The sequence below is a fragment of the Oncorhynchus tshawytscha genome, linkage group LG31 (assembly GCF_018296145.1).
Source record: "Oncorhynchus tshawytscha isolate Ot180627B linkage group LG31, Otsh_v2.0, whole genome shotgun sequence".
Taxonomy (NCBI): Eukaryota; Metazoa; Chordata; class Actinopteri; order Salmoniformes; family Salmonidae; genus Oncorhynchus; species Oncorhynchus tshawytscha.
The window spans coordinates 29,946,064-29,970,469 of record NC_056459.1 but is presented as its reverse complement, the minus strand read 5'-3'; the positions used below and the strand labels follow the sequence as shown (position 1 = coordinate 29,970,469).

At 42.6% G+C, this 24,406-nt stretch overlaps 1 protein-coding gene across 4 annotated transcripts; it reads right to left on the bottom strand.

Annotated features, from left to right (window-relative positions):
- On the bottom strand, nt 1–19,691 carry LOC112217642 (transcription factor Sp4). Of its 4 annotated transcripts, XM_042309930.1 has the most exons (15): nt 19,125–19,691; nt 18,688–18,758; nt 16,382–16,423; nt 15,982–16,059; nt 13,308–13,601; nt 12,009–12,181; nt 9,612–10,122; nt 9,392–9,466; nt 8,704–8,781; nt 8,546–8,626; nt 8,017–8,281; nt 6,120–6,318; nt 5,902–5,969; nt 3,401–3,532; nt 1–688 (listed from the first exon to the last, which is right to left on the bottom strand). In XM_042309930.1, the coding sequence occupies exons 1-15, from the start codon at nt 19,129–19,131 to the stop codon at nt 414–416; spliced, it is 2,349 nt and encodes a 782-aa protein (XP_042165864.1). In that variant the 5' UTR covers nt 19,132–19,691; the 3' UTR covers nt 1–413. The 4 variants fall into 4 exon arrangements, with proteins under 4 accessions (XP_042165864.1, XP_042165865.1, XP_042165867.1 ...); XM_042309931.1 differs by lacking the exon at nt 16,382–16,423; XM_042309933.1 differs by lacking the exons at nt 15,982–16,059; nt 16,382–16,423.
- Nucleotides 19,692–24,406: the final 4,715 nt, after the last annotated feature.

Below are 24,406 nucleotides of genomic sequence, written 5' to 3'. Positions count from 1 at the left end.
TTTTACAACTGTTTTGTGCTAGTCTAATAAACCTATCCAAAATGACACCCTCTTCCTAACATAACAAACTACTCAGATGGCTCTGGCCAAAAGTAGTGCACTATATAGGGGATAGAGTGCGAGTTCAGATGTGCCTTTTCTCCTGACCTCTGTTCTGTTATTAATTAAATACCATTCTACAAATTCATACCTTTAGACTGTTGTTGGACTCAATTATTAGTTTAGATTCAGATTTCTCTGTCTGTTTGTCATTTTCAGTCAATCATATTTGTCTTCTGTTTGAGTCCGTTTCAAAAACAAATAAATAATAGTAAAAATAATCTACCACCTGACCGCCACGGCGTAACCATGGAGACCAACCTGGAAGTCAGCCCTCCCTGCTTCTTCCTTTCACAGGAAGTGGTCACTGGTCACTACTCAAACTCCTCCTCTTCCTCCTCTTCTCTCTCCATTTGATTCGGCGAGGAGGCTGTTGGCGTGGCGGGGGCGGAGTCCTGGGAGAGCGTCGCCATAGTTACGACGCGAGGGGAGGAGCCTAAGCCCTGGTTAGAATTTTCCATGTCGTCGGTGGTGATGATGGCGAGAGAAGCCCCTCCCTTCTTGTTCAGGTGGGTTTTGATGTGTTTGGAGAGATGGTCACTACGCATGAAACGCTTACTGCACTCTGGACACTCAAACCTCTTCTCTCCTGGAGGATGTGGAGAAAGACAAATGATATGGGAACAATGATGCACTTTATTTTGTAAAGTGGTTTCTTGCATCATAGAACATGTTCAGTCACCTTGTCTGAAGGACAAGTGGATGAACAGGTTCATGTCAAGTCCTGCATGTTAATTTCAAAGGTCTCATGGAATGTAGGACTGCATTGAACACCACACATTGGCTGCTACTGTAGGCTGAATGACAGAACAGCTATTTCCATGTTCAAATGTTATGGGATGGGCCTCCCAAGTGGCGCAGCAGTCTAAGGTACGCAGCGGTCTAAGGTCGCACTACAGACCTGGGTGTGATCGGAAGTCCCATAGGACGGCGCACAGTTGGCCCAGCGTTGTCCGGGCTAGGGAAGGGTTTGGCAGGAGGAGGGGGGCTTTACTAGGCTCATCGCGCTCTAGCGACTCCTTGTGGCGGGCCGGGCGCCTGCAGGCTGACTTCGTCGTCAGTTAAACCGTGTTTCCTCCGACACATTGGTGCGGCTGGCTTCCGGGTTAAGCGGGCGGGTGTTAAGAAGGTCATGTCTTGGAGGACGTAAGACAAGATCGTAATAGGGAAGAAAAAAAGGGGGTAAAATATATATATATTTTTTTTTAAATATATATTTGTATATATATATATATATATATATATATATATATATATATATATATATATATATATATATATATATATATGTGTGTGTATGTTACAGGATGCGTTTTCTCCATTGTTTGTGATGGTAGGCCACTCTGGTAGGCCTACATTATGATCAGATAGCCACAGCAGCCTACTTGACCACTGTTATTACTGTATTTACTGTTATTATTGTAATTACTGTATTACTGTAATTACTGTTATACTGTTATTTTTACTGTAATTACTGTTATTACTGCAATTACTGTATTACTGTAATTACTGTATTACTGTTGTTACTGTTTTTACTGTTATTACTGTATTCCTGTTACTACTGTATTCCTGTTATTACTGTTACTACTGTATTACTGTTATTACTGTATTACTGTATTACCGTATTACTGTTACTACTGTACTACTGTATTACTGTATTACTGTTACTACTGTATTACTGTATTACTGTTACTACTGTTATTAATGTTATTACTGTTTACTGTTTTACTGTTATTACTGCTATACTGTATTACTGTTTTTACTGTATTACTGTATTACTGTTTTACTGTTATTACTGTATTACTATATTACTGTATTACTGTTACTACTGTATTACTGTTTTTACTGTATTACTGTTTTACTGTATTACTGTTTTTACTGTATTACTGTTTTTACTGTATTACTGTTACTACTGTATTACTGTTTTTACTGTATTACTGTATTACTGTTTTTACTGTATTACTGTATTACTGTTTTTACTGTAACTTAAAGCGGGAACAGCCTCAGTGTTCAACTGCTCACCAAAAGTTGTACAGAATTTTTCACAGCGTTCAAGTTTGTGCTCAGCAGACCTGACATTTGCTCAGTGCCGGAACATTGGACACATGACATAGACATAACATTGGACACATGACATAGACATAACATTGGACACACGACATAGACATAACATTGGACACATGACATAGACATAACATTGGACACATGACATAGACATAACATTGGACACAGGACATAGACATAACATTGGACACACGACATAGACATAACATTGGACACACGACATAGACATAACATTGGACACATGACATAGACATAACATTGGACACATGACATAGACATAACATTGGACACATGACATAGACATACCATTGGACACATGACATAGACATAACATTGGACACATGACATAGACATAACATTGGACACATGACATAGACATAACATTGGACACAGGACATAGACATAACATTGGACACATGACATAGACATAACATTGGACACATGACATAGACATAACATTGGACACATGACATAGACATAACATTGGACACAGGACATAGACATAACATTGGACACAGGACATAGACATAACATTGGACACATGACATAGACATAACATTGGACACATGACATAGACATAACATTGGACACATGACATAGACATAACATTGGACACATGACATAGACATAACATTGGACACATGACATAGACATAACATTGGACACAGGACATAGACATAACATTGGACACATGACATAGACATAACATTGGACACAGGACATAGACATAACATTGGACACATGACATAGACATAACATTGGACACATGACATAGACATAACATTGGACACATGACATAGACATAACATTGGACACATGACATAGACATAACATTGGACACAGGACATAGACATAACATTGGACACATGACATAGACATAACATTGGACACATGACATAGACATAACATTGGACACAGGACATAGACATAACATTGGACACATGACATAGACATAACATTGGACACATGACATAGACATAACATTGGACACAGGACATAGACATAACATTGGACACAGGACAGACATAACATTGGACACAGGACATAGACATAACATTGGACACAGGACATAACATTGGACACATGACATAGACATAACATTGGACACAGGACAGACATAACATTGGACACATGACATAGACATAACATTGGACACATGACATAGACATAACATTGGACACAGGACATAGATATAACATTGGACACAGGACATAGACATAACATTGGACACATGTACCTGTGTGTGTCCGTCTGTGTCTCTGCAGTTCGTCCGAGCGTGTGAACCTCTTGCCACAGAAGATCCAGTTGCAGACGAAGGGTCTTTCTCCTGTGTGCCAGCGGAGGTGAGCTCTCAGGTGACTGGTCTTACCTGAAAGATCAAATATACGACATTATTTTTCTTCATAGACTGATACATCTATATTTTCTACAGTATAGACTGATAAATCTATATTTTCTACAGTATATACTGATAAATCTATATTTTCTACAGTATAGACTGATAAATCTATATTTTCTACAGTATATACTGATAAATCTATATTTTCTACAGTATACTGATAAATCTATATTTTCTACAGTATAGACTGATTAACCTCTATTTTCTACAGTATAAACTAGGGAGTCTCTTTTCTACAGTATAAACTAGGAAGTCTCTTTTCTACAGTATAGACTAGGAAGTCTCTTTTCTACAGTATAGACTAGGAAGTCTCTTTTCTACAGTATAGACTGATAAATCTATATTTTCTACAGTATAGACTGATAAACCTCTATTTTCTACAGTATATACTGATAAATCTATATTTTCTACAGTATAAACTAGGAAGTCTCTTTTCTACAGTTTAAACTAGGAAGTCTCTTTTCTACAGCAGGGTTCCACAACTGGCAGTGGGTTTACAGTGGGGCAAAAAAGTATTGAGTCAGCCACCAATTGTGCAAGTTCTCCCACTTAAAAAGATGAGAGGCCTGTAATTTTCATCATAGGTACACTTCAACTATGACAGACAAAATTATAGAAAAAAAATCCAGAAAATCACATTGTAGGATTTTTAATGAATTTATTTGCAAATTATGGTGGAAAATAAGTATTTGGTCAATAACAAAAGTTTCTCTCAATACTTTGTTATATACCCTTTGTTGGCAATGACAGAGGTCAAACGTTTTCTGTAAGTCTTCACAAGGTTTTCACACACTGTTGCTGGTATTTTGGCCCATTCCTCCATGCAATCTCCTCTAGAGCAGTGATGTTTTGGGGCTGTTGCTGGGCAACACGGACTTTCAACTCCCTCCAAAGATTTTCTATGGGGTTGAGATCTGGAGACTGGCTAGGCCACTTCAGGACCTTGAAATGCTTCTTTACAAAGCCAATCCTTCGTTGCCTGGGCGGTGTGTTTGGGATCATTGTCATGCTGAAAGACCCAGCCACGTTTCATCTTCAATGCCCTTGCTGATGGAAGGCTTTGTTACTTTGGTCCCAGCTCTCTGCAGGTCATTCACTAGGTCCCCCCGTGTGGTTCTGGGATTTTTGCTCACCGTTCTTGTGATAATTTTGACCCCACGGGGTGAGATCTTGCGTGGAGCCCCAGAGAGGGAGATTATCAGTGGTCTTGTATGTCTTCCATTTCCTAATAATTGCTCCCACAGTTGATTTCTTCAAACCAAGCTGCTTAACTATTGCAGATTCAGTCTTCCCAGCCTGGTGCAGGTCTACAATTTTGTTTCTGGTGTCCTTTGACAGCTCTTTGGTCTTGGCCATAGTTGAGTTTGGAGTGGGATTGTTTGAGGTTGTAGACAGGTGTCTTTTATACTGATAACAAGTTCAAACAGGTGCCATTAATACAGGTAAACAAGTGGAGGACAGAGGAGCCTCTTACAGGTCTGTGAGAGCCAGAAATCTTGCTTGTTTGTAGGTGACCAAAGACTTATTTTCCACCATAATTTGCAAATAAATTCATTAAAAATCATTAAAAATCCTACAATGTGATTTTCTGGATTTTTTTTCTCTCATTTTGTCTGTCATAGTTGAAGTGTACCTATGATGGAAATTATAGGCCTCTCTCATCTTTTTAAGTGGGAGAACTTGCACAATTGGTGGCTGACTAAATACGTTTTTTGCCCCACTGAATATATTTCTTTTCACTGCTGGACATAAAAGACTGTATAAACAGCAGGAAAACAGATCCAAGTGATTCTCGTTTTGGAAATCTGTTTCCAAGTATTCCCCCACAAAATGGAGACATGCGGTCATCATATACAAATGTAAGGAATGTTTGAAATGATTATGTTTTAGTCTGTTTGGGCTTCTTGTGGTCAATTTGCGGTCTACAAATGATTTAGAATTATGTTCCAGCCCCCTATACTGTGGAAAGGTCTTACCGTAAACCCTTCCACAGTACAGACTGGTCTTACCGTAAACCTTTCCACAGTACAGACTGGTCTTACCGTAAACCTTTCCACAGTATAGACTGGTCTTACCGTAAACCTTTCCACAGTATAGACTGGTCTTACCGTAAACCTTTCCACAGTATAGACTGGTCTTACCGTAAACCCTTCCACAGTATAGACTGGTCTTACTGTAAACCTTTCCACAGTATAGACTGGTCTTACCGTAAACCTTTCCACAATATAGACTGGTCTTACCGTAAACCCTTCCACAGTATAGACTGGTCTTACCGTAAACCTTGCCACAGTACAGACTGGTCTTACCGTAAACCTTGCCACAGTACAGACTGGTCTTACCGTAAACCTTTCCACAGCCCTCCATGTGACACACATGCTGCTTCTTCTTAGATGGGTCTCCAATGGTCCTGCAAAACACACAAACACACACACACACACACACACACACACACACACACACACACACACACGCACACACACACACACACAGAGATAGAGAGTGAGAGTGTGTATGAGTGTGTGTGCGTGCGTGCGTGCGTGTGTGCATACACATGTACCTCCCCTCTCCGGCCCTACAGTTCGGACAGGAGCACGCCACCCTGCGAAGCCTCTTGCTGGGCGGTCCTTCCTGGTCTGATGAACTCTGGACAGAACCCATCTGGTCTGGACTAAGCGATGACCCCGCAACGTTACTCGCGGTTACCGTCACCGGGGATGGCTCGACCTTAACTCCCCCCTCCTGACCCTGCGGCTGACCTGGTATAGTGTAGAGTAGAGTAGAATACAGTAAGGTGGAATACAGTAGGGTGGAATACAGTAGGGTGGAATACAGTAAGATGGAATACAGTAAGATGGAATACAGTAAGGTGGAATACAGTAGGGTGGAATAAAGTAGAGTGGAATACAGTAAGATGGAATACAGTAAGGTGGATTACAGTAGGGTGGAATATAGTAGAGTGGAATAGAATACAGTAGAGTGGAATAGAATACAGTAGAGTGGAATACAGTAAGATGGAATACAGTAAGGTGGAATACAGTAGGGTGGAATACAGTAAGATGGAATACAGTAAGGTGGAATACAGTAGGGTGGAATACAGTAGGGTGGAATACAGTAGGGTGGAATACAGTAGGGTGGAATACAGTAAGATGGAATACAGTAAGGTGGAATACAGTAGGGTGGAATACAGTAGGGTGGAATATAGTAGAGTGGAATACAGTAAGATGGAATACAGTAAGGTGGAATACAGTAGGGTGGAATACAGTAGGGTGGAATATAGTAGAGTGGAATAGAATACAGTAAGATGGAATACAGTAAGGTGGAATACAGTAGGGTGGAATACAGTAAGATGGAATACAGTAAGGTGGAATACAGTAGGGTGGAATACAGTAGGGTGGAATATAGTAGAGTGGAATAGAATACAGTAGAGTGGAATAGAATACAGTAAGATGGAATACAGTAAGGTGGAATACAGTAGGGTGGAATACAGTAGGGTGGAATAGAGTAGAGTGGAATAGAATATATATATTTTTATAGCTCTGCTCCCAACCCCCCCAGAAAATAAAGAACAACACTCAACACACACCCTGTCTGTCTGTCTGTCTGTCTGTCTGTCTGTTCCCTCTCTCTCTCTCTCTCTGTCTGTCTCTAACTTTCTCTGTCTGTCTGTCTGTCTCCCTCTCTGTCTGTCTGTCTCTCTCTTTCTCTGTCTGTCTGTCTCTCTCTTTTTCTTGTCTGTCTCTCGCTGTCTGTCTGGCTCTCTCTGTCTGTCTGGCTCTCTCTCTCAGTCTGTTTCTCTCTTTCTCTGTCTGTCTCTCTCTTTCTGTCTGTCTGTCTCTCTCTCTGTCTGTTTCTCTCATTCTCTGTCTCGCTCTTTCTCTGTCTCTCTCTCTTTCTCTGTCTGTCTCTCGCTGTCTCTGTTTCCCTCTGTCTCTCTCTGTCTGTCTGGCTATCTCTCTCTCTCTGTCTGTCTGTCTCTCTCTTTCTCTGTCTGTCTGTTTCCCTCTGTCTCTCTCTGTCTGTCTGTCTCTCTCTCTCTCTTTCTCTGTCTGTCTGTTTCTCTCTTTCTCTGTCTCTCTCTTTCTCTCTTTCTCTGTCTGTCTCTCTCTTTCTCTGTCCGTCTCTCTCTTTCTCTGTCCGTCTCTCTCTTTCTCTGTCTGTCTCTCTCTTTCTCTGTCTGTTTCTCTCTTTCTCTGTCTGTTTCCCTCTGTCTCTCTCTGTCTGTCTGGCTCTCTCTCACTGTCTCTCTCTCCCTCTCTGTCTCTCTCTGTGTGTGTCTCTGTCTCTCTCTGTCTGCCTGGCTCTCACTCACTCTCACTCTCTCTCTCACTCTCTCTCTCTGTCTCTGTTTCTCTGTGTGTGTGTGTGTGTCTCTGTCTCTCTCTCTCTCTCTCTGTGTGTGTCTCTGTCTCTCTCCCTCTCTCTGTGTGTGTCTCTGTCTCTCTCTGTGTTTTTACCCTGTAGTCCAGTAAAGGTGAGGGGTACCCCCTGCATCTGTACCCCAGTGGTGCCCAGCCCGGCAATGCTGACTGTCTGCACCCCCGACCCAGGGTTGATCTGGGCTGCGCTCAGCGTCAGGGGAGCCCCCCCCAGCTGCATGAATCCCCCCCCGCCCACAGGGGCCAGGGTCAGCTGCTGGGGCACAGACATTCCCCCGGGGAGCTGCAGGGTCTGCCACGTGATCTGACCCGACGGAGAGAGGGTTGGGGTTCGGATCAGAACCTGGAGGAAATCAATGAATACAAATAGGATATCAATCATTCAGACGTTCAATTCAAATCAATAAAACAAACATTACAATCATTCAGAAATTCAATTCAAATCAATACAACACACATTACAATCATTGACGATAGAAGAAAAATAAGCTTTCAGATTTATTTATCTTGTCCGTAATTTACTGCCCCAAAATATCCCTGAAATCCCCAGGTACAAAGTGGGAATGAAGCAACTAAGAAAGAGAAGAGGGAGCAGCTGGCTAGTTACCTGTTGGTTCTGGAAGGCTTGTATGGGCTGTAGGGTCCCGCCTGGTCCTAACTGAAAGGTTTGGATCTGCTGGCCCTGGAACTGGTAGAAACAAACACAGAGTTTACACACTTTCTGCGGATTCACAGTGTGTGTGTGTGTGTGTGTGTGTGTATTACCTGGTTCTGTGGCTGGATCTGGGCCTGTGTGATCTGCTGTGGCTGGATCTGGATCTGCTGCAACAACTGGTTGCCCATCTGGACAATGACAATAACAACTACTTAGAATATAATGTATTATAGTATATTCCCATATCATACTTGAATAGAATAGAGTAGAATAGAGTAGAGTAGAATAGAGTAGAATATAGTAGAGTAGAATAGAGTAGAATATAGTAGAGTAGAATAGAGTAGAATAGAGTAGAGTAGAATAGAGTAGAGTAGAATAGAGTAGAGTAGAATAGAGAATAGAGTAGAATATAGTAGAGTAGAATATAGTAGAGTAGAATATAGTAGAGTAGAATAGAGTAGAGTAGAATAGAGAATAGAGTAGAGAAGAATAGAATAGAGTAGAATATAGTAGAGTAGAATATAGTAGAGTAGAATAGAGTAGAATATAGTAGAGTAGAATAGAGTAGAATATAGTAGAGTAGAATATAGTAGAGTAGAATATAATAGAGTAGAATCTAGTAGAGTAGAATATAGTAGAGTAGAATAGAGTAGAATATAGTAGAGTAGAATATAGTAGAGTAGAATATAGTAGAGTAGAATAGAGTAGAATAGAGTAGAGAAGAATAGAATAGAGTAGAATAGAGTCAAATAAAGTATAATAGAAGGTTAAAGGTCAAATAAGAGGAGTAGAATTCACCTGTCCCACGATGACCTGCTGGATGGTCCCTGGAGGATCTGATTGGACCTGCAGTCCGTTGGCCTGGCTCTGGACCTGTCAATCAAGCAACCAACCAAACAACTAATCAACCAATCAATACATTAATTAATCAACCAATCAATGCATTCATTAATCAACCAAACAATCAATCAATAAATCCCTTTACATCACAGATGTTTAGTCACACAAACACAAATACCATCTGAGAGTCCTGGTCGCTGGGTTGGTTCTGTGTGTCTCTCTCCGTACCTCCGTCCGACCCGGCTACAGAACTCAGCTGTGTTCCGTCTGTCGACGCTCCATCCCCCCCGGCAACAGTTGTTATAGTACCACCAGACGACCCGGTAACAGTAACTGCCCCGGACACCGCCGCTGCAGTTGTCGTTACAAGCTGGTTGCCGTTAGCTACGGTAAAGCTGCCATCGGCTGATTGGACAAGCTGCACGGCTCCGCTCCCGGCTAAATTATTCATGACCGGCAGGGCGAGGGTCATACCGCCAATGTTTATGGGTACTGTAGTCATGACCTGGGTCTGGGAGCCCTGTAAGGTCTGCATCTGCAACGGGAAGGACTGGGCGGAACGAAGCTGCAACGTCTGATTGGCTGAACTAGTGAGGATGGCTTGCTGATTGGCTGGCTGTAGGATTGCCTGGGTCTGGGATTGGTTCTGGATCAGCTGGACCTGCTCTGGTAGACCCCCCTGGGCCGGACTGAATAGAATAGAATAACTTTATCTGTTTCCATCTAAAAATGTTTTTTTTTTTAATGGCCCAAAGCGCCTGTCTAACCTCTAGACTGCCTGTCTAACCTCTAGACCGCCTGTCTAACCTCTAGACCGCCTGTCTAACCTCTAGACCGCCTGTCTAACCTCTAGACCGCCTGTCTACCACCTGTCTAACCTCTAGACCGCATGTCTACCACCTGTCTAACCTCTAGACCGCCTGTCTAACCTCTAGACCGCCTGTCTAACCTCTAGACCGCCTCTCTAACCTCTAGACCGCCTCTCTAACCTCTAGACCGCCTCTCTAACCTCTAGACCGCCTGTCTACCACCTCTCTAACCTCTAGACCACCTGTCTACCACCTCTCTAACCTCTAGGCCACCTGTCTACCACCTCTCTAACCTCTAGACCACATTTTTAACCTCTAGACCACCTGTCTACCACCTCTCTAACCTCTAGACCGCCTGTCTAACCTCTCTAACCTCTAGACCGCCTCTCTAACCTCTAGACTGCCTCTCTAACCTCCAGACCACCTCTCTAACCTCCAGACCGCCTCTCTAACCTCCAGACCGCCTCTCTAACCTCCAGACCGCCTCTCTAACCTCCAGACCGCCTCTCTAACCTCTAGACCACCTGTCTACCATCTCTCTAACCTCTAGACCACCTGTCTAACCTCTAGACCACCTCTCTAACCTCTAGACCACCTGTCTACCACCTGTCTAACCTCTAGACCGCCTGTCTAACCTCTAGACCGCCTGTCTACCACCTATCTACCATCTCTCTAACCTCTAGACCACCTGTCTAACCTCTAGACCACCTCTAGACCACCTCTCCAACCTCTAGACCACCTCTCCAACCTCTAGACCACCTCTCCAACCTCTAGACCGCCTGTCTACCACCTCTCTAACCTCTAGACCACCTGTCTACCACCTCTCTAACCTCTAGGCCACCTGTCTACCACCTCTCTAACCTCTAGACCACATTTTTAACCTCTAGACCACCTGTCTACCACCTCTCTAACCTCTAGACCGCCTGTCTAACCTCTCTAACCTCTAGACCGCCTCTCTAACCTCTAGACTGCCTCTCTAACCTCCAGACCACCTCTCTAACCTCCAGACCGCCTCTCTAACCTCCAGACCGCCTCTCTAACCTCCAGACCGCCTCTCTAACCTCCAGACCGCCTCTAACCTCTAGACCACCTGTCTACCATCTCTCTAACCTCTAGACCACCTGTCTAACCTCTAGACCACCTCTCTAACCTCTAGACCACCTGTCTACCACCTGTCTAATCTCTAGACCGCCTGTCTAACCTCTAGACCGCCTGTCTACCACCTATCTACCATCTCTCTAACCTCTAGACCACCTGTCTAACCTCTAGACCACCTCTAGACCACCTCTCCAACCTCTAGACCACCTCTCCAACCTCTAGACCACCTGTCTACCACCTCTCTAACCTCTAGACCACCTCTCTAACCTGTAGACCAGGGATTTTCAAACCTCGACTCAGGGACCCTCAGCCGCTCCATGTATTTTAAATATTCCACAGCTCGCTCACCTGATTAAACTGGTCAACTCACCTGATTAAACTGGTCAACTCACCTGATTAAACTGGTCAACTCACCTGATTAAACTGGTCAACTCACCTGATTAAACTGGTCAACTCACCTGATTAAACTGGTCAACTAATCATCAAGCCCTTGACCAGGTGCATCAGGAGGGTTGACCAGGTGAATCAGGTGAGTTGACCAGGTGAATCAGGAGAGTTGACCAAGTGAATCAGGTGAGTTCGTTCAGGGATACAACATACATGTGAAACATCTGGGGGTCCCTGAGGAGAGTTTTGAGAACCACTGCACTAGACCAGCTGCCACCCACCTGATGTGAATGTGCTGCCCGCCCAGGGATGCAGTCTGGGGGCTGATGTGGATCTGTTGGCCCCCCAGGGATGCAGTCTGGGGGCTGATGTGGATCTGTTGGCCGTCGGCCGTCTGCAGGTGGGGGATCACCTGGTATTGGACCCCACCCCCAGACGACGGCATGTTTTGCACCTGGACAGGGACCAAAACATTAACATGACATAAAACCAGTGGCATTAGGTGGCCATGTTCTGAACACTAACACAGATATAGTACAACACTAACACAGATATAGTACAACACTAACACAGATATAGTACAACACTAACACAGATATAGTACAACACTAACACAGATATAGTACAACACTAACACAGATATAGTACAACACTAACACAGATATAGTACAACACTAACACAGATATAGTACAACACTAACACAGATATAGTACAACACTAACACAGATATAGTACAACACTAACACAGATATAGTACAACACTAACACAGATATAGTACAACACTAACACAGATATAGTACAACACTAACACAGATATAGTACAACACTAACACAGATATAGTACAACACTAACACAGATATAGTACAACACTAACACAGATATAGTACAACACTAACACAGATATAGTACAACACTAACACAGATATAGTACAACACTAACACAGATATAGTACAACACTAACACAGATATAGTACAACACTAACACAGATATAGTACAACACATAGTAATCCACCACACATGTCTAAGAAAAAGATAATTATAAGTTATAGGACAAGAATTCTCAGTCAGACAAAATTCCCTTCTTCTTTTTTGAAATTTTACCCCCTTTTTCTCCCCAATTTCGTGGTATTCAATTGTTAGTAGCTACTATCTTGTCTCATCACTACAACTCCCGTACGGACTCGGGAGAGACGAAGGTTGAAAGTCATGCGTCCTCCGATACACAACCCAACCAAGCCGCACTGCTTCTTAACACAGCGCGCATCCAACCCGGAAGCCAGCCGTACCAATGTGTCAGAGGAAACACCGTGCACCTGCTGACCTTGGTTAGCGTGCACTGTGCCCGGCCCGCCACAGGAGTCGCTGGTGCGCGACGAGACAAGGATATCCCTACCGGCCAAACCCTCCCTAACCCGGACGACGCTAGGCCAATTGTGCGTCGCATCACGGACCTCCCGGTCGCGGCAGATCCGGGGCGCGAACCCAGAGTCTCTGGTGGCACAGCTAGCCCTTAAGCACTGCGCCACTCGGGAGGCCCTAACATTCCCTTCTATACACTCACGCGCGTGCACAAACCTGGATGATCTGGAACTGCTGCTGCTGCACCTGCTGATTGGCTGCTACGGTGTTAGTCCCGCCCACAGCCTTCATCTTACGGCCTGCCGGAGCACTGTCATTGGCTGAAGTGGTGGCCAGCGTCACGGCGACGGGTTGATTGGCAGTGTCCTTGGCCATTTGGGGAGCAGTAGTGATGATCTGCCAGCCGTTTCCAGTGAACTGGGCAGGAACCAGTTCCATCTGCTGCTGAACCAGAGTCTGATTACCTGCTGCGTCGACAACTATATGACCCTGGAACTGTCCACCCTGCACCTGCAAATAAACATAAACCATCAATAAAAAAATAATAAAACTTCTTTGAACAAAGGTACTAAAGTAGGAAGTCTGATTCCCGGGTCTAGATGTATCTGGCCAGTCTGCAGCCGGAAGCCCATTCAACACAGAGACACTGAAAGTCTGCATTATAATGCCTTGGAACCTGTTCGCATGTAAAAGCCTTTATAGGTTATTATTATTATAGACCTTACATTTCCAACAACAAGTACGACAGCAACAAGTACAGTTATAGACCTTACATTTCCAACAACAAGTACGACAGCAACAAGTACAGTTATAGACCTTACATTTCCAACAACAAGTACGACAGCAACAAGGACAGTTATAGACCTTACATTTCCAACAACAAGTACGACAGCAGCAAGTACAGTTATAGACCTTACATTTCCAACAACAAGTACGACAGCAACAAGTACAGTTATAGACCTTACATTTCCAACAACAAGTACGACAGCAACAGGGACAGTTATAGACCTTACATTTCCAACAACAAGTACGACAGCAACAGGGACAGTTATAGACCTTACATTTCCAACAACAAGTACGACAGCAACAAGTACAGTTATAGACCTTACATTTCCAACAACAAGTACGACAGCAACAAGTACAGTTATAGACCTTACATTTCCAACAACAAGTACAACAGCAACAAGTACAGTTATAGGAGAAACCAAACATTTACAGAGCTTTCAGAAAGTATTCACGCCCTTTGACCTTTTCAACATTTTGTTGTGTTACAGCCTGAATTAAAAATGTATTCAATTAAGATTTTTTGTCACAATACCCCGTAATGTCAAAGTGGAATTGTTTTTCAAAATGTTTACAAATTCATGAAAAAAAAATCTGAAATGTCTTGAGTCAATAAGTATTCAATCTCTTTGTTAAGGCAAGCCTAAATAAGTTCAGGAGTACACATTTGCTTAATAGGTCACATTAGTTGCATGGTATCACTGTGTGTGCAATAATGATTTTTGAATGACTACCTCATCTCTGTACCCCACACATACATCTATAAGGTCCCTCAGTCAAGCAGTGAATTTCCAACACAGATTAACCCACAAAGACCAGGGAGGTTTTCTAATGCCTCACAAAGAAGCGCACCTGTTGCTAGATGGGTAAACATTTAAAAAGCAGACATTGAATACCCCTTTGAGCATAGTGAAGTTATTAATTTAGCTCTGGATGGTGTATCAATACACCCAGTCACTACAAAGATACAGGTGTCCTTCCTAACTCAGTTGCAGGATAGGGAAGAAACTGCTCAGGGATTTCACCATGAGGTCAAAGGTGACTTTAAAACAGTTACACAGTTCAATGGCTGTGATAGAAAACTGGGGATGGATCAACCACATTGTAGTTATTCCACAACACTAACCTAACTGACAGAGTGAAGAAGGAAACCTGTACAGAGCAAAAATATTACAAAACATGCATCCTGTTTGCAACAAGAAACTAAAGTAATTACTGCAGAAAATGTGGCAAAGCAATTCACTTGTTTTTCCTGAATAAAAAGTGTTTTGTTTTGGGCAAACCCAACACACACATTACTGAGTACCACTCTCCAAATGTTCAAGCATAGTGGTGGCTGCATCATGTTATGGGTATGCTTGTAATCGTCAAGGACTGGGGAGTATTTCAGGATAAAGAAATGAATGTAATAGAGCTAAGCACAGGCAAACTCCTAGAGGAAAATCTGGTACAGTCTACTTCCCAACAGACACTGGGAGATGAATTCACTTTTCAGCAGGACAACGACCTAAAACACAAGGCCACATCTACACTTGCTTACCAACTCACTTCTTGAGTGGCCGAGTTACAGTTTTGACTTAACTCTGCTGAAAATATATGGCAAGACAAAAAAATGGTTGTCTAGCAATGATCAACAACCAATTTGACAGAGCTTGAATAATGTTTTGAAGAATAATGGGTAAATATTGCCCACTTCAGGTGTGCAAAGCTCTTAGAGACTTACCCAGACAGACTCACAGCTGTAATCGCTCTTAGAGACTTACCCAGAAAGACTCACAGCTGTAATCACTCTTAGAGACTTACCCAGAAAGACTCACAGCTGTAATCACTCTTATAGACTTACCCAGAAAGACTCACAGCTGTAATCACTGCCAAAGGGGATTCTAACATGTGTGTAAATTAGATTTTTATGTATTTCACTTTCTATACATTTGCGGTTTTCATTATGGGGTATTGTGTGTAGATTGGGTGAGAAAACAAGTCAATTAAATGCATTTTGAAGTGAGGCTGTAACACAACAAAATGTGGAATAAATCAAGGGGAATGAATACTCTCTGAAGGCTCTGTACATATTCAATACAAATATTATTATCATGCATTTAACCACCTGTCCCTCCACTCCTCCCTGAACTCCTATCTTACTGCAGGTTGCAGCCAGCAGGGCTAGAGGAGACGTCTGGGAATCCTAGGGAGAACACACACACACACACACACACCAAGAGAGAGAGATAAGGAGGAATTAACAAATAGAACGCACATTCATACACAGAGAACATACAAAGATTGACAGAGAGAGAGAGAGAGAGAGAGAGAGAGAGAGAGAGAGAGAGAGAGAGAGAGAGAGAGAGAGACAGAGAGAGACAGAGAGAGAGAGAGAGAGAGAGAGAGAGAGAGAGAGACAGAGAGAGAGAGAGAGAGATATCAACATCCAGAAAATAGCTGTAAAATTCTACAAAGACCTAAAAGGAAGCGATTCCCAAACCTTCCATAACAAAGCCATCACCTACAGGGAGATGAACCTGGAGAAGAGGCCCCTCAGCGAGCTGTTCCTTTGTTCACAAAGACAAATAGACCCCACAGAGCCCCAGGCCAGCAACACAATTAGACCCAACCAAATCATGAGAAAACAAAAAGAGAATTACATTGTAAAGAATTAACCCAAAAAACTTTGCTAACTGGAATGCTTTCTGGCCCTAATCAGAGAGTACGGTGGCAGAATACCTGACCACAGTGACTGACCCAAATTTAAGGAAATCTTTGACTATGTACAGAGTCAGTGAGCATAGCCTTGCTATTGAGAAAGGTAGACCTGGCTCTCAAGAGAAGACAGGCTATGTGCACACTGCCCACAAAATGAGATGGATTACACAGACCCACAAAGAATTCAAAAAACAAATCCAATTTTGATTAACTCCCATATCTACTAGGTGAAATACCACAGTGTGCCATCACAGCAGCAATATTTGTGACCTCTTTCCACAATAAAAGGGCAACCAGTGAAGAACAAACACTTGTTTATTATCTATTTCACTTGCTTTGGCAACGTAAACATATGTTTCCCATGCCAATAAAGCCCTTAAATTGAATTGAGAGAGACACAGAGAGAGAAGAGACAGAGAGAGACAGAGAGAGAGAAGAGACAGAGAGAGAGACAGAGAGAGAGACATTAGAGAGAGACAGAGCGAGAGAGAAGAGAGAGACAGTAGAGAGAGAAAAGACAGAGACAGTAGAGAGAAGAGACAGAGACAGAGAGAGAGAAGAGACAGAGACAGTAGAGAGAGGAGAGACAGTAGAGAGAGAAAAGACAGAGACAGTAGAGAGAAGAGACAGAGACAGTAGAGAGAAGAGACAGAGACAGTAGAGAGAGAAGAGACAGAGACAGTAGAGAGAGAAGAGACAGAGACAGTAGAGAGAAGAGACAGAGAGAGAGAAGAGACAGAGACAGTAGAGAGAAGAGACAGAGACAGTAGAGAGAAGAGACAGACAGAAGAGACAGAGTCAGTAGCGAGAGAAGAGACAGAGACAGTAGAGAGAAGAGACAGAGACAGTAGAGAGAAGAGACAGTAGAGAGAAGAGACAGACAGAAGAGACAGAGACAGTAGAGAGAGAAGAGACAGAGAGAGAGAAGAGACAGAGAGAGAGAAGAGACAGTAGAGAGAGAAGAAACAGAGACAGTAGAGAGAAGAGACAGAAGAAACAGAGACAGTAGAGAGAGAAGAGACAGAGAGAGAGAAGAGACAGTAGAGAGAGAAGAGAGAGACAGTAGAGAGAGAAGAGACAGAGACAGTAGAGAGAGACAGTAGAGACAGAAGAGACAGAGAGAGAGAAGAGACAGTAGAGACAGAGAGAGAGAAGAGAGAGACAGTAGAGAGAGAAAAGACAGAGACAGTAGAGAGAAGAGACAGACAGAAGAGACAGAGACAGTAGAGAGAGACGGAGAGAGAGACATTAGAGAGAGACAGAAAGAGAGAGACAGTAGAGAGAGAAAAGACAGAGACAGTAGAGAGAGAAGAGACAGAGAGAGAAGAGAGAGAGAGAAGAGAGAGACAGTAGAGAGAAAAGACAGAGACAGTAGAGAGAAGAGACAGAGAGAGAAGAGAGAGAGAGAAGAGAGAGACAGTAGAGAGAAAAGACAGAGACAGTAGAGAGAAGAGACATAGAGAGAGAAGAGAGAGAAGAGACATAGAGAGAGAAGAGAGAGAGAGAAGAGAGAGACAGTAGAGAGAGAAAAGACAGAGACAGTAGAGAGAAGAGACAGACAGAAGAGACAAAGACAGTAGAGACAGAAGAGACAGAGAAGAGACAGTAGAGAGAGAAGAGACAGAGACAGTAGAGAGCAATAGGGAATAGAAGTGGGTAGTATAACAGGAAGTGAGTGTGTGGGTGTGAGAGCCACATTTCTCTGTTCTCTCAGAGCAGCGGAAGGGAAGCCTCCCTCTCTCTCTCTCCGCCCTCTCCCTCTCTCTCTCTCCGCCCTCTCACTCTCTCTCTCAGAGAAAAGGAACTAGGTCGTGGGCAAATATTTAATGTCACACACATGCACAGCACACCTAGAAATCTGTCTGTAGAGACAGCTAGTGTTATTTTTTCACAGAAGCTACAGAAGTCTACATCAACACTAGAGTCAAACCCTGCCAGAACACATGCTACGGAAATACATATTCACTCTTATACAGTAATATGCATATCTCATAGACATTGAGGCAAAGACACAAGTCCATTATTGGTGTTGAAAGACACAATCCTCTGAACTTGGCCTCTATACAGAACCCGGAAGTGGTGTGTATGTGTCTGGGGGCGGGGTCCAGTCTACCTGTGATCCGGAACGTTTGCCTTTCTTGCCTGGTTTCCCTTCTTCTGATCCTGACACTTCAGTCTTCTGATCTGAGAACCATCAAATCAGACAATACTTGATCAACAATCAAAAGACTGTCACTCGAGGACTGAGTGATTAGTGATCACCTTTATCAATAACACTGTGAGTGAAGGGATATACGATGCCGTTATTTCCCTGCACGTGGTTTTATAACAGTGTAGTTGCACCATATGGTTAAACTCCTGGCCCTAAAGGCATATGCAGTGATCGGAACCTTATTAGAGACTGTATTACAATGAAACATGTAGGCTATTGTCTCTTATTTAGGAAAACGCTATTTCCTCAAAGGGTTATTCTGGATATCAGGCAGGCTACGTGCGCAGAAAGAGAGGGAGAGAGGGTGGAGACGGACAAGAGAGGGGGAGGGTACCTACCACTCATAACGCATTCATAAACCGGAGAGGAGAGGCTACGGGAGAAAGGCCGGCTGAAGCACCGGGGAAGGACGGCCTATTTTCTCCGCGAATGGCTCGCGCTGGGGCTGTGGCGTCGCTCCGGTTAGCACCGAAACCACCCACCCGCCAGGAAGGGCGGTACCAAGCTCGAGCAACAATCAAACCTCCCGTTATAACGGGGAAGAGTCCGTTGTCCGCGCCCGAAGCCCCTCAAAACCAACCGAAAACACACTTTAACGACCGTCGCGCGTAAAATTCTATTAACGGAAGAAGAAAAATCAAGTGTTTGCATAAATGTATCCTGATCGAAGTTGGTAGTGTGTGTGTTCGCGTTAGGCCCACCCACTTTCATTTACCCAACACCCCTCTCTCTCTCGCCTCTCTTTCTGCCGCTGCTGTTTCTGTCGCTAAGTAGCCTAGAACAAGCCTTTCCAACGATCTTCATGCAAAAACACCCCTTATAAATAGCACTATTTTATGTCCATTCTTTATAGTTGCACTGTATAATTGCATCTGGAGACAGATAGATATCTGTGGCTTTTTGTGGGCGGTGTGCTCCTCCCACATATTCAGATTGGATGGCATACTCGGTCTGCGAGGGTTGAGATGGGAGTTGTATTTGGCGAAGCCTCGCCTTCAAAATGTGTTATGGCGGCGGAGACTACATCTTCCAGGCTGCTTTGCGGTCAGCTGGGAGGGCTCGTCACTAGTTAACACAGCCACACAGTCATAAACCCCGCCTATTTCTAAAATGGTTCTTCTTAAAATCAGACTTTAAACCTAACTCTATCCACACCGCTAACCGTATGACTAACCCTAAACGTAAGACCCAAAAGCACATTTTTATTTTATTTTAATTCATTTTTACAATGTAGCCCGTTTGAAATTTGTGGCTGTGCTATCTAGTGGTAACCTGGTGCAGGTTATTCCGTCCTCTTTTTTACAAGAGCTTCTCAATTCAATTCCAAGGGCTTTATTGGCATGGGAAACATGTTAACACTTCTAAAGAAAGTGAAATAAACAAAAAAAAATAACAGTAAACAATACACAAACGTTTCAAAAGAATAGACATTTAAAATGTCATGTTATGGCACTGTGTTATAACGATGTGTGAGTAGTTTAAAGGGAAATTAAATCAATATAAATATGGGTTGTATTTACAATGGTGTTTGTTCTTCACTGGTTGGCCTTTTCTTGTGGCAACAGGTCACAAGTCTTGCTGCTGTGATGTCACTCTGTGGTATTTCACTCCATAGATATAGGAGTTTATCAAAATTGGATTTGTTTTCAAATTCTTTGTGGGTCTGTGTAATCTGAGGGAAATATGTGTCTCTAATACGGTCATACATTAGGAGGTTAGGAAGTGCAGCTCAGGTTCCACCTCAGTTTATAAGGGCCAGTCTCTGTCTCCTTCTCTCTATCATAAGGATGTCTTTCGCCCACTCTTTCTCTCTTATTATACAGGTCAGTATTTCTCCCCATATCATAAGGGCCAGTCTTGGTCTCTCTCCCTCTGTATGTTAATCAGTATCTCTCTCTTTCTGTTTCACAAGTTCTCCCTTATTAGGATCAGTCTCGCTCACACCGGTCTGTCTCTCATTTGATCTGTGGAACAGCTATTATAACTGATGTGTATAACAGGGTCCACGGATTTACCAAAAGTCGCACACACACACAGACACAGACACACAGACACACACACACACACAACCCCCTCCCGTACACTCAACTCAGTTTAAACCCAACACAAGGAATGTATCTGATTGTTAGCGCACTCTCATTACCCTACAACACCCCCCGTTCCCCTTGAATGTGCTTCACTTCACTACCCCTCAATGATTACATCCAACTATCTAGATGCCACAGGAGGCTGCTGAGGGGAGGATCATGTGTTCCAGTTCCATGTTCTCATGATAATGGCTGGAACGGAGCAAAAGGAATGGCATCAAACCCCTGGAAACCATGGAAACCAAGTGTTTCATGTATTTCATCATCCCGATTCCGCTCCAGTCTGTTATTAAGGTGCCACCAACCCCCTGAGCTAGATGACCCCAACTGCTACTAGAGCCATTAAGGATTACATCTATTTAAACCCCAAACTGCTACCTCAGTCATTAAGGATTACATCTATTAATCTATCCAAACCCCAACTGCTACCTCAGTCATTAAGGATTACATCTATTTAAACCCCAAACTGCTACCTCAGTCATTAAGGATTACATCTATTCATCTATCCAAACCCCAACTGCTACCTCAGTCATTAAGGATTACATCTATTTAAACCCCAAACTGCTACCTCAGTCATTAAGGATTACATCTATTCATCTATCCAAACCCCAACTGCTACCTCAGTCATTAAGGATTACATCTATCATCTATCCAAACCCCAACTGCTACCTCAGTCATTAAGGATTACATCTATTTAAACCCCAAACTGCTACCTCAGTCATTAAGGATTACATCTATTTAAACCCCAAACTGCTACCTCAGTCATTAAGGATTACATCTATTCATCTATCCAAACCCAAACTGCTACCTCAGTCATTAAGGATTACATCTATTTAAACCCCAAACTGCTACCTCAGTCATTAAGGATTACATCTATCCAAACCCAAACTGCTACCTCAGTCATTAAGGATTACATCTATTTAAACCCCAAACTGCTACCTCAGTCATTAAGGATTACATCTATTTAAACCCCAAACTCCTACCACTGCCATTAAAAGGTGCACTGTGCAGAAACCGCTCCTCCATTTCCTGGTTGTGTTGCCTATTTTTAGGTTTATGTGACTAAAGAAGCAAATATAGTGTAGAGATTGTACTCTCTAAACCACTGAAATATTTTCCATAACTAAAAATATATTTTCAGCTGTTTGAATCTAGTGTACAAAACTGAAAGTAAAGACACACAAACAAAAAAACTTCCTGGAAAATTCAACCCAAAACAATTCTTTGGTATTTGTTTCATTAGTCCACAGTTGATATAATCCCAACATGTTTTGCATGTCAGCAATCAAGTTTTCAAGATATACTGTATCACTTTCAAAATACATTTTCATATGATTCAAAATCAAACCGGTTGTATTTCTGAACTTTGTAAGTTATACATCTTGAAAACTTGATTGATGACATGCAAAACATCTTGGCACTATATCAACTGTGGATTAGTGAAACAAATACCAAAAGATAACTCCACCCAAAAGCTGTCCTTTAAAGGGAAGCAAAGAAATAGAGCACATAGAACAGATCTACCGCTTGTGAGACTTGCTTTCAATGAGAATGACAGATCTATAACTCACATTTCTATGTGAATTACGTCAGGTCAGCTACTACAGACATTAAGAATTACATCTATCTAGACACAATCAAATCTAGAATCGGCTTTCTATTTCGCAACAAAGCCTCACTCACGCCGCCAAATTTACCTTAGTAAAACTGACTATCCTACCGATCCTCGACTTCGGCGATGTCATCTACAAAATAGCTTCCAATACTCTACTCAGAAAACTGGATGCAGTCTATCACAGTGCCATCTGTTTGGTTACCAAATCACCTTATACCACCCACCACTGTGACCTGTATGCTCTAGTCGCCAGACCTACTGGCTCCAGGTCATAAGTCTATGCTAGGTAAAGCTCCGCCTTATCTCAGTTCACTGGTCACGATAACAATACCCACCCGTAGCACATGTTCCAGCAGGTATATCTCACTGATCATCCCCAAAGCCAACACCTCATTTGGCCGCCTTTCCTTCCAGTTCTCTGCTGCCAATGACTGGAACAAATTGCAAAAATCGCTGAAGTTGGAGACTTTTATCTCCCTCACCAACTTTAAACATCAGCTATCTGAGCAGCTAACCGATCGCTGCAGCTGTACATAGTCCATCTGTAAATAGCCCACCCAATCTCTCATCCCCATACTGTTTTTATTTTATTTACTTTTCTGCTCTTTTGCACACCAGTATGTTTACTTGCACATCATCATGTGCTCATTTATCACTCCAGTGTTAATCTGCTAAATTGTAATTATTCACTCCTATGGCCTATTTATTGCCTACCTCCTCATGCCTTTTGAACACACTGTATATAGACTTTCTTTTCTCTACTGTGTCATTGACTTATCTTGTTAATTGTTTACTCCATGTGTAACTCTGTGTTGTAGTCTGTGTCACACTGCTTAGCTTTATCTTGGCCAGGTCGCAGTTGTAAATGAGAACTTGTTCTCAACTAGCCTACCTGGATAAATAAAAACAATTAAAAACACACCAAACTGCTAATAAAGCCATTGTCAAACACACAAATAGACAGAAACCAGCCAGTAAACAGAACTTCAGTTCTTTATTCAGATTCAAAGTGTCCACTGTGTTAAAACATTTATAACAAAGTATATTAAAAACAGTACAGTACACGCCAAAGGTATCGGCTATGGTCTAGAGTCACGTTTGCGTAATTTAGGAGACACTAACTCCGTGAAAGGTCTTACCATCAGGGACGTAGTGGTAAAAATAGGTGGGTAAACTCTCCAGTGACGTAAACACTAACTATGCTAATTTAGCGTAATAATACCTGTGTAAATGTTATTTTCCAAATAAAATGTAGGCAATTTAATAGTTTGTTTTTTACCCTCCGCTTCATCCCACATCTAATATAAAGTTTGCCTCCACTGCCTGACTGTTGTTGCATAAAAATATGATAATAAAATTTTTAAAAAGAAGTTCAACCTTTCATTACTATTTTACAACATCTGTTGTCCATGGATGGTACAAGCAACAGTATTGTCTTAACCCACGTAGAAAAGTAGCCCATCAACATCAAAAGTCAACCCCCCCCTCTAATTGGTGTTCTGACCAATCACATTAGATCTTTTCGCAAAATATTTTTAAGAGATAATCTGATTGGTCAAAAGACCAGAATTGAGCTGCCTGTCAAAATGCTGAACCACATATCTCCATCCGTGTCACTCAACCTTTTTAGTAGCAGTGTTCAACCAGTTATGGTTTTCCTGGCTTGTGTTCAGTAGGGCACACCGTAGCAAAACATTCTGCAAATGGTAAATATACACTCCCCTACGTATTTATTTGGACAGTGTAGCTAAAAACCTTTAATTTGGCTCTATACTCCAGCATTTTGAGATTTCAGATCAAAATGTTTAAATAATGTATTGCGTCATTTTGGAGTCACTTTTATTGTAAATAAGAATAGAATACATTTCTGAACACTACATTAAATGTGGATGCTACCACGATTAGGGATAATCATGAA

Coding starts and splice junctions, on each gene's coding strand:
- LOC112217642 (XM_042309930.1), bottom strand. Junction 16,060..16,381: donor TTCTCCAGGTTCATCTCCCT/GTAGGTGATGGC, acceptor TGTTCTCCCTAG/GATTCCCAGACGTCTCCTCT. Junction 6,319..8,016: donor CACCTTTACTGGACTACAGG/GTAAAAACACAG, acceptor ACACTATACCAG/GTCAGCCGCAGGGTCAGGAG.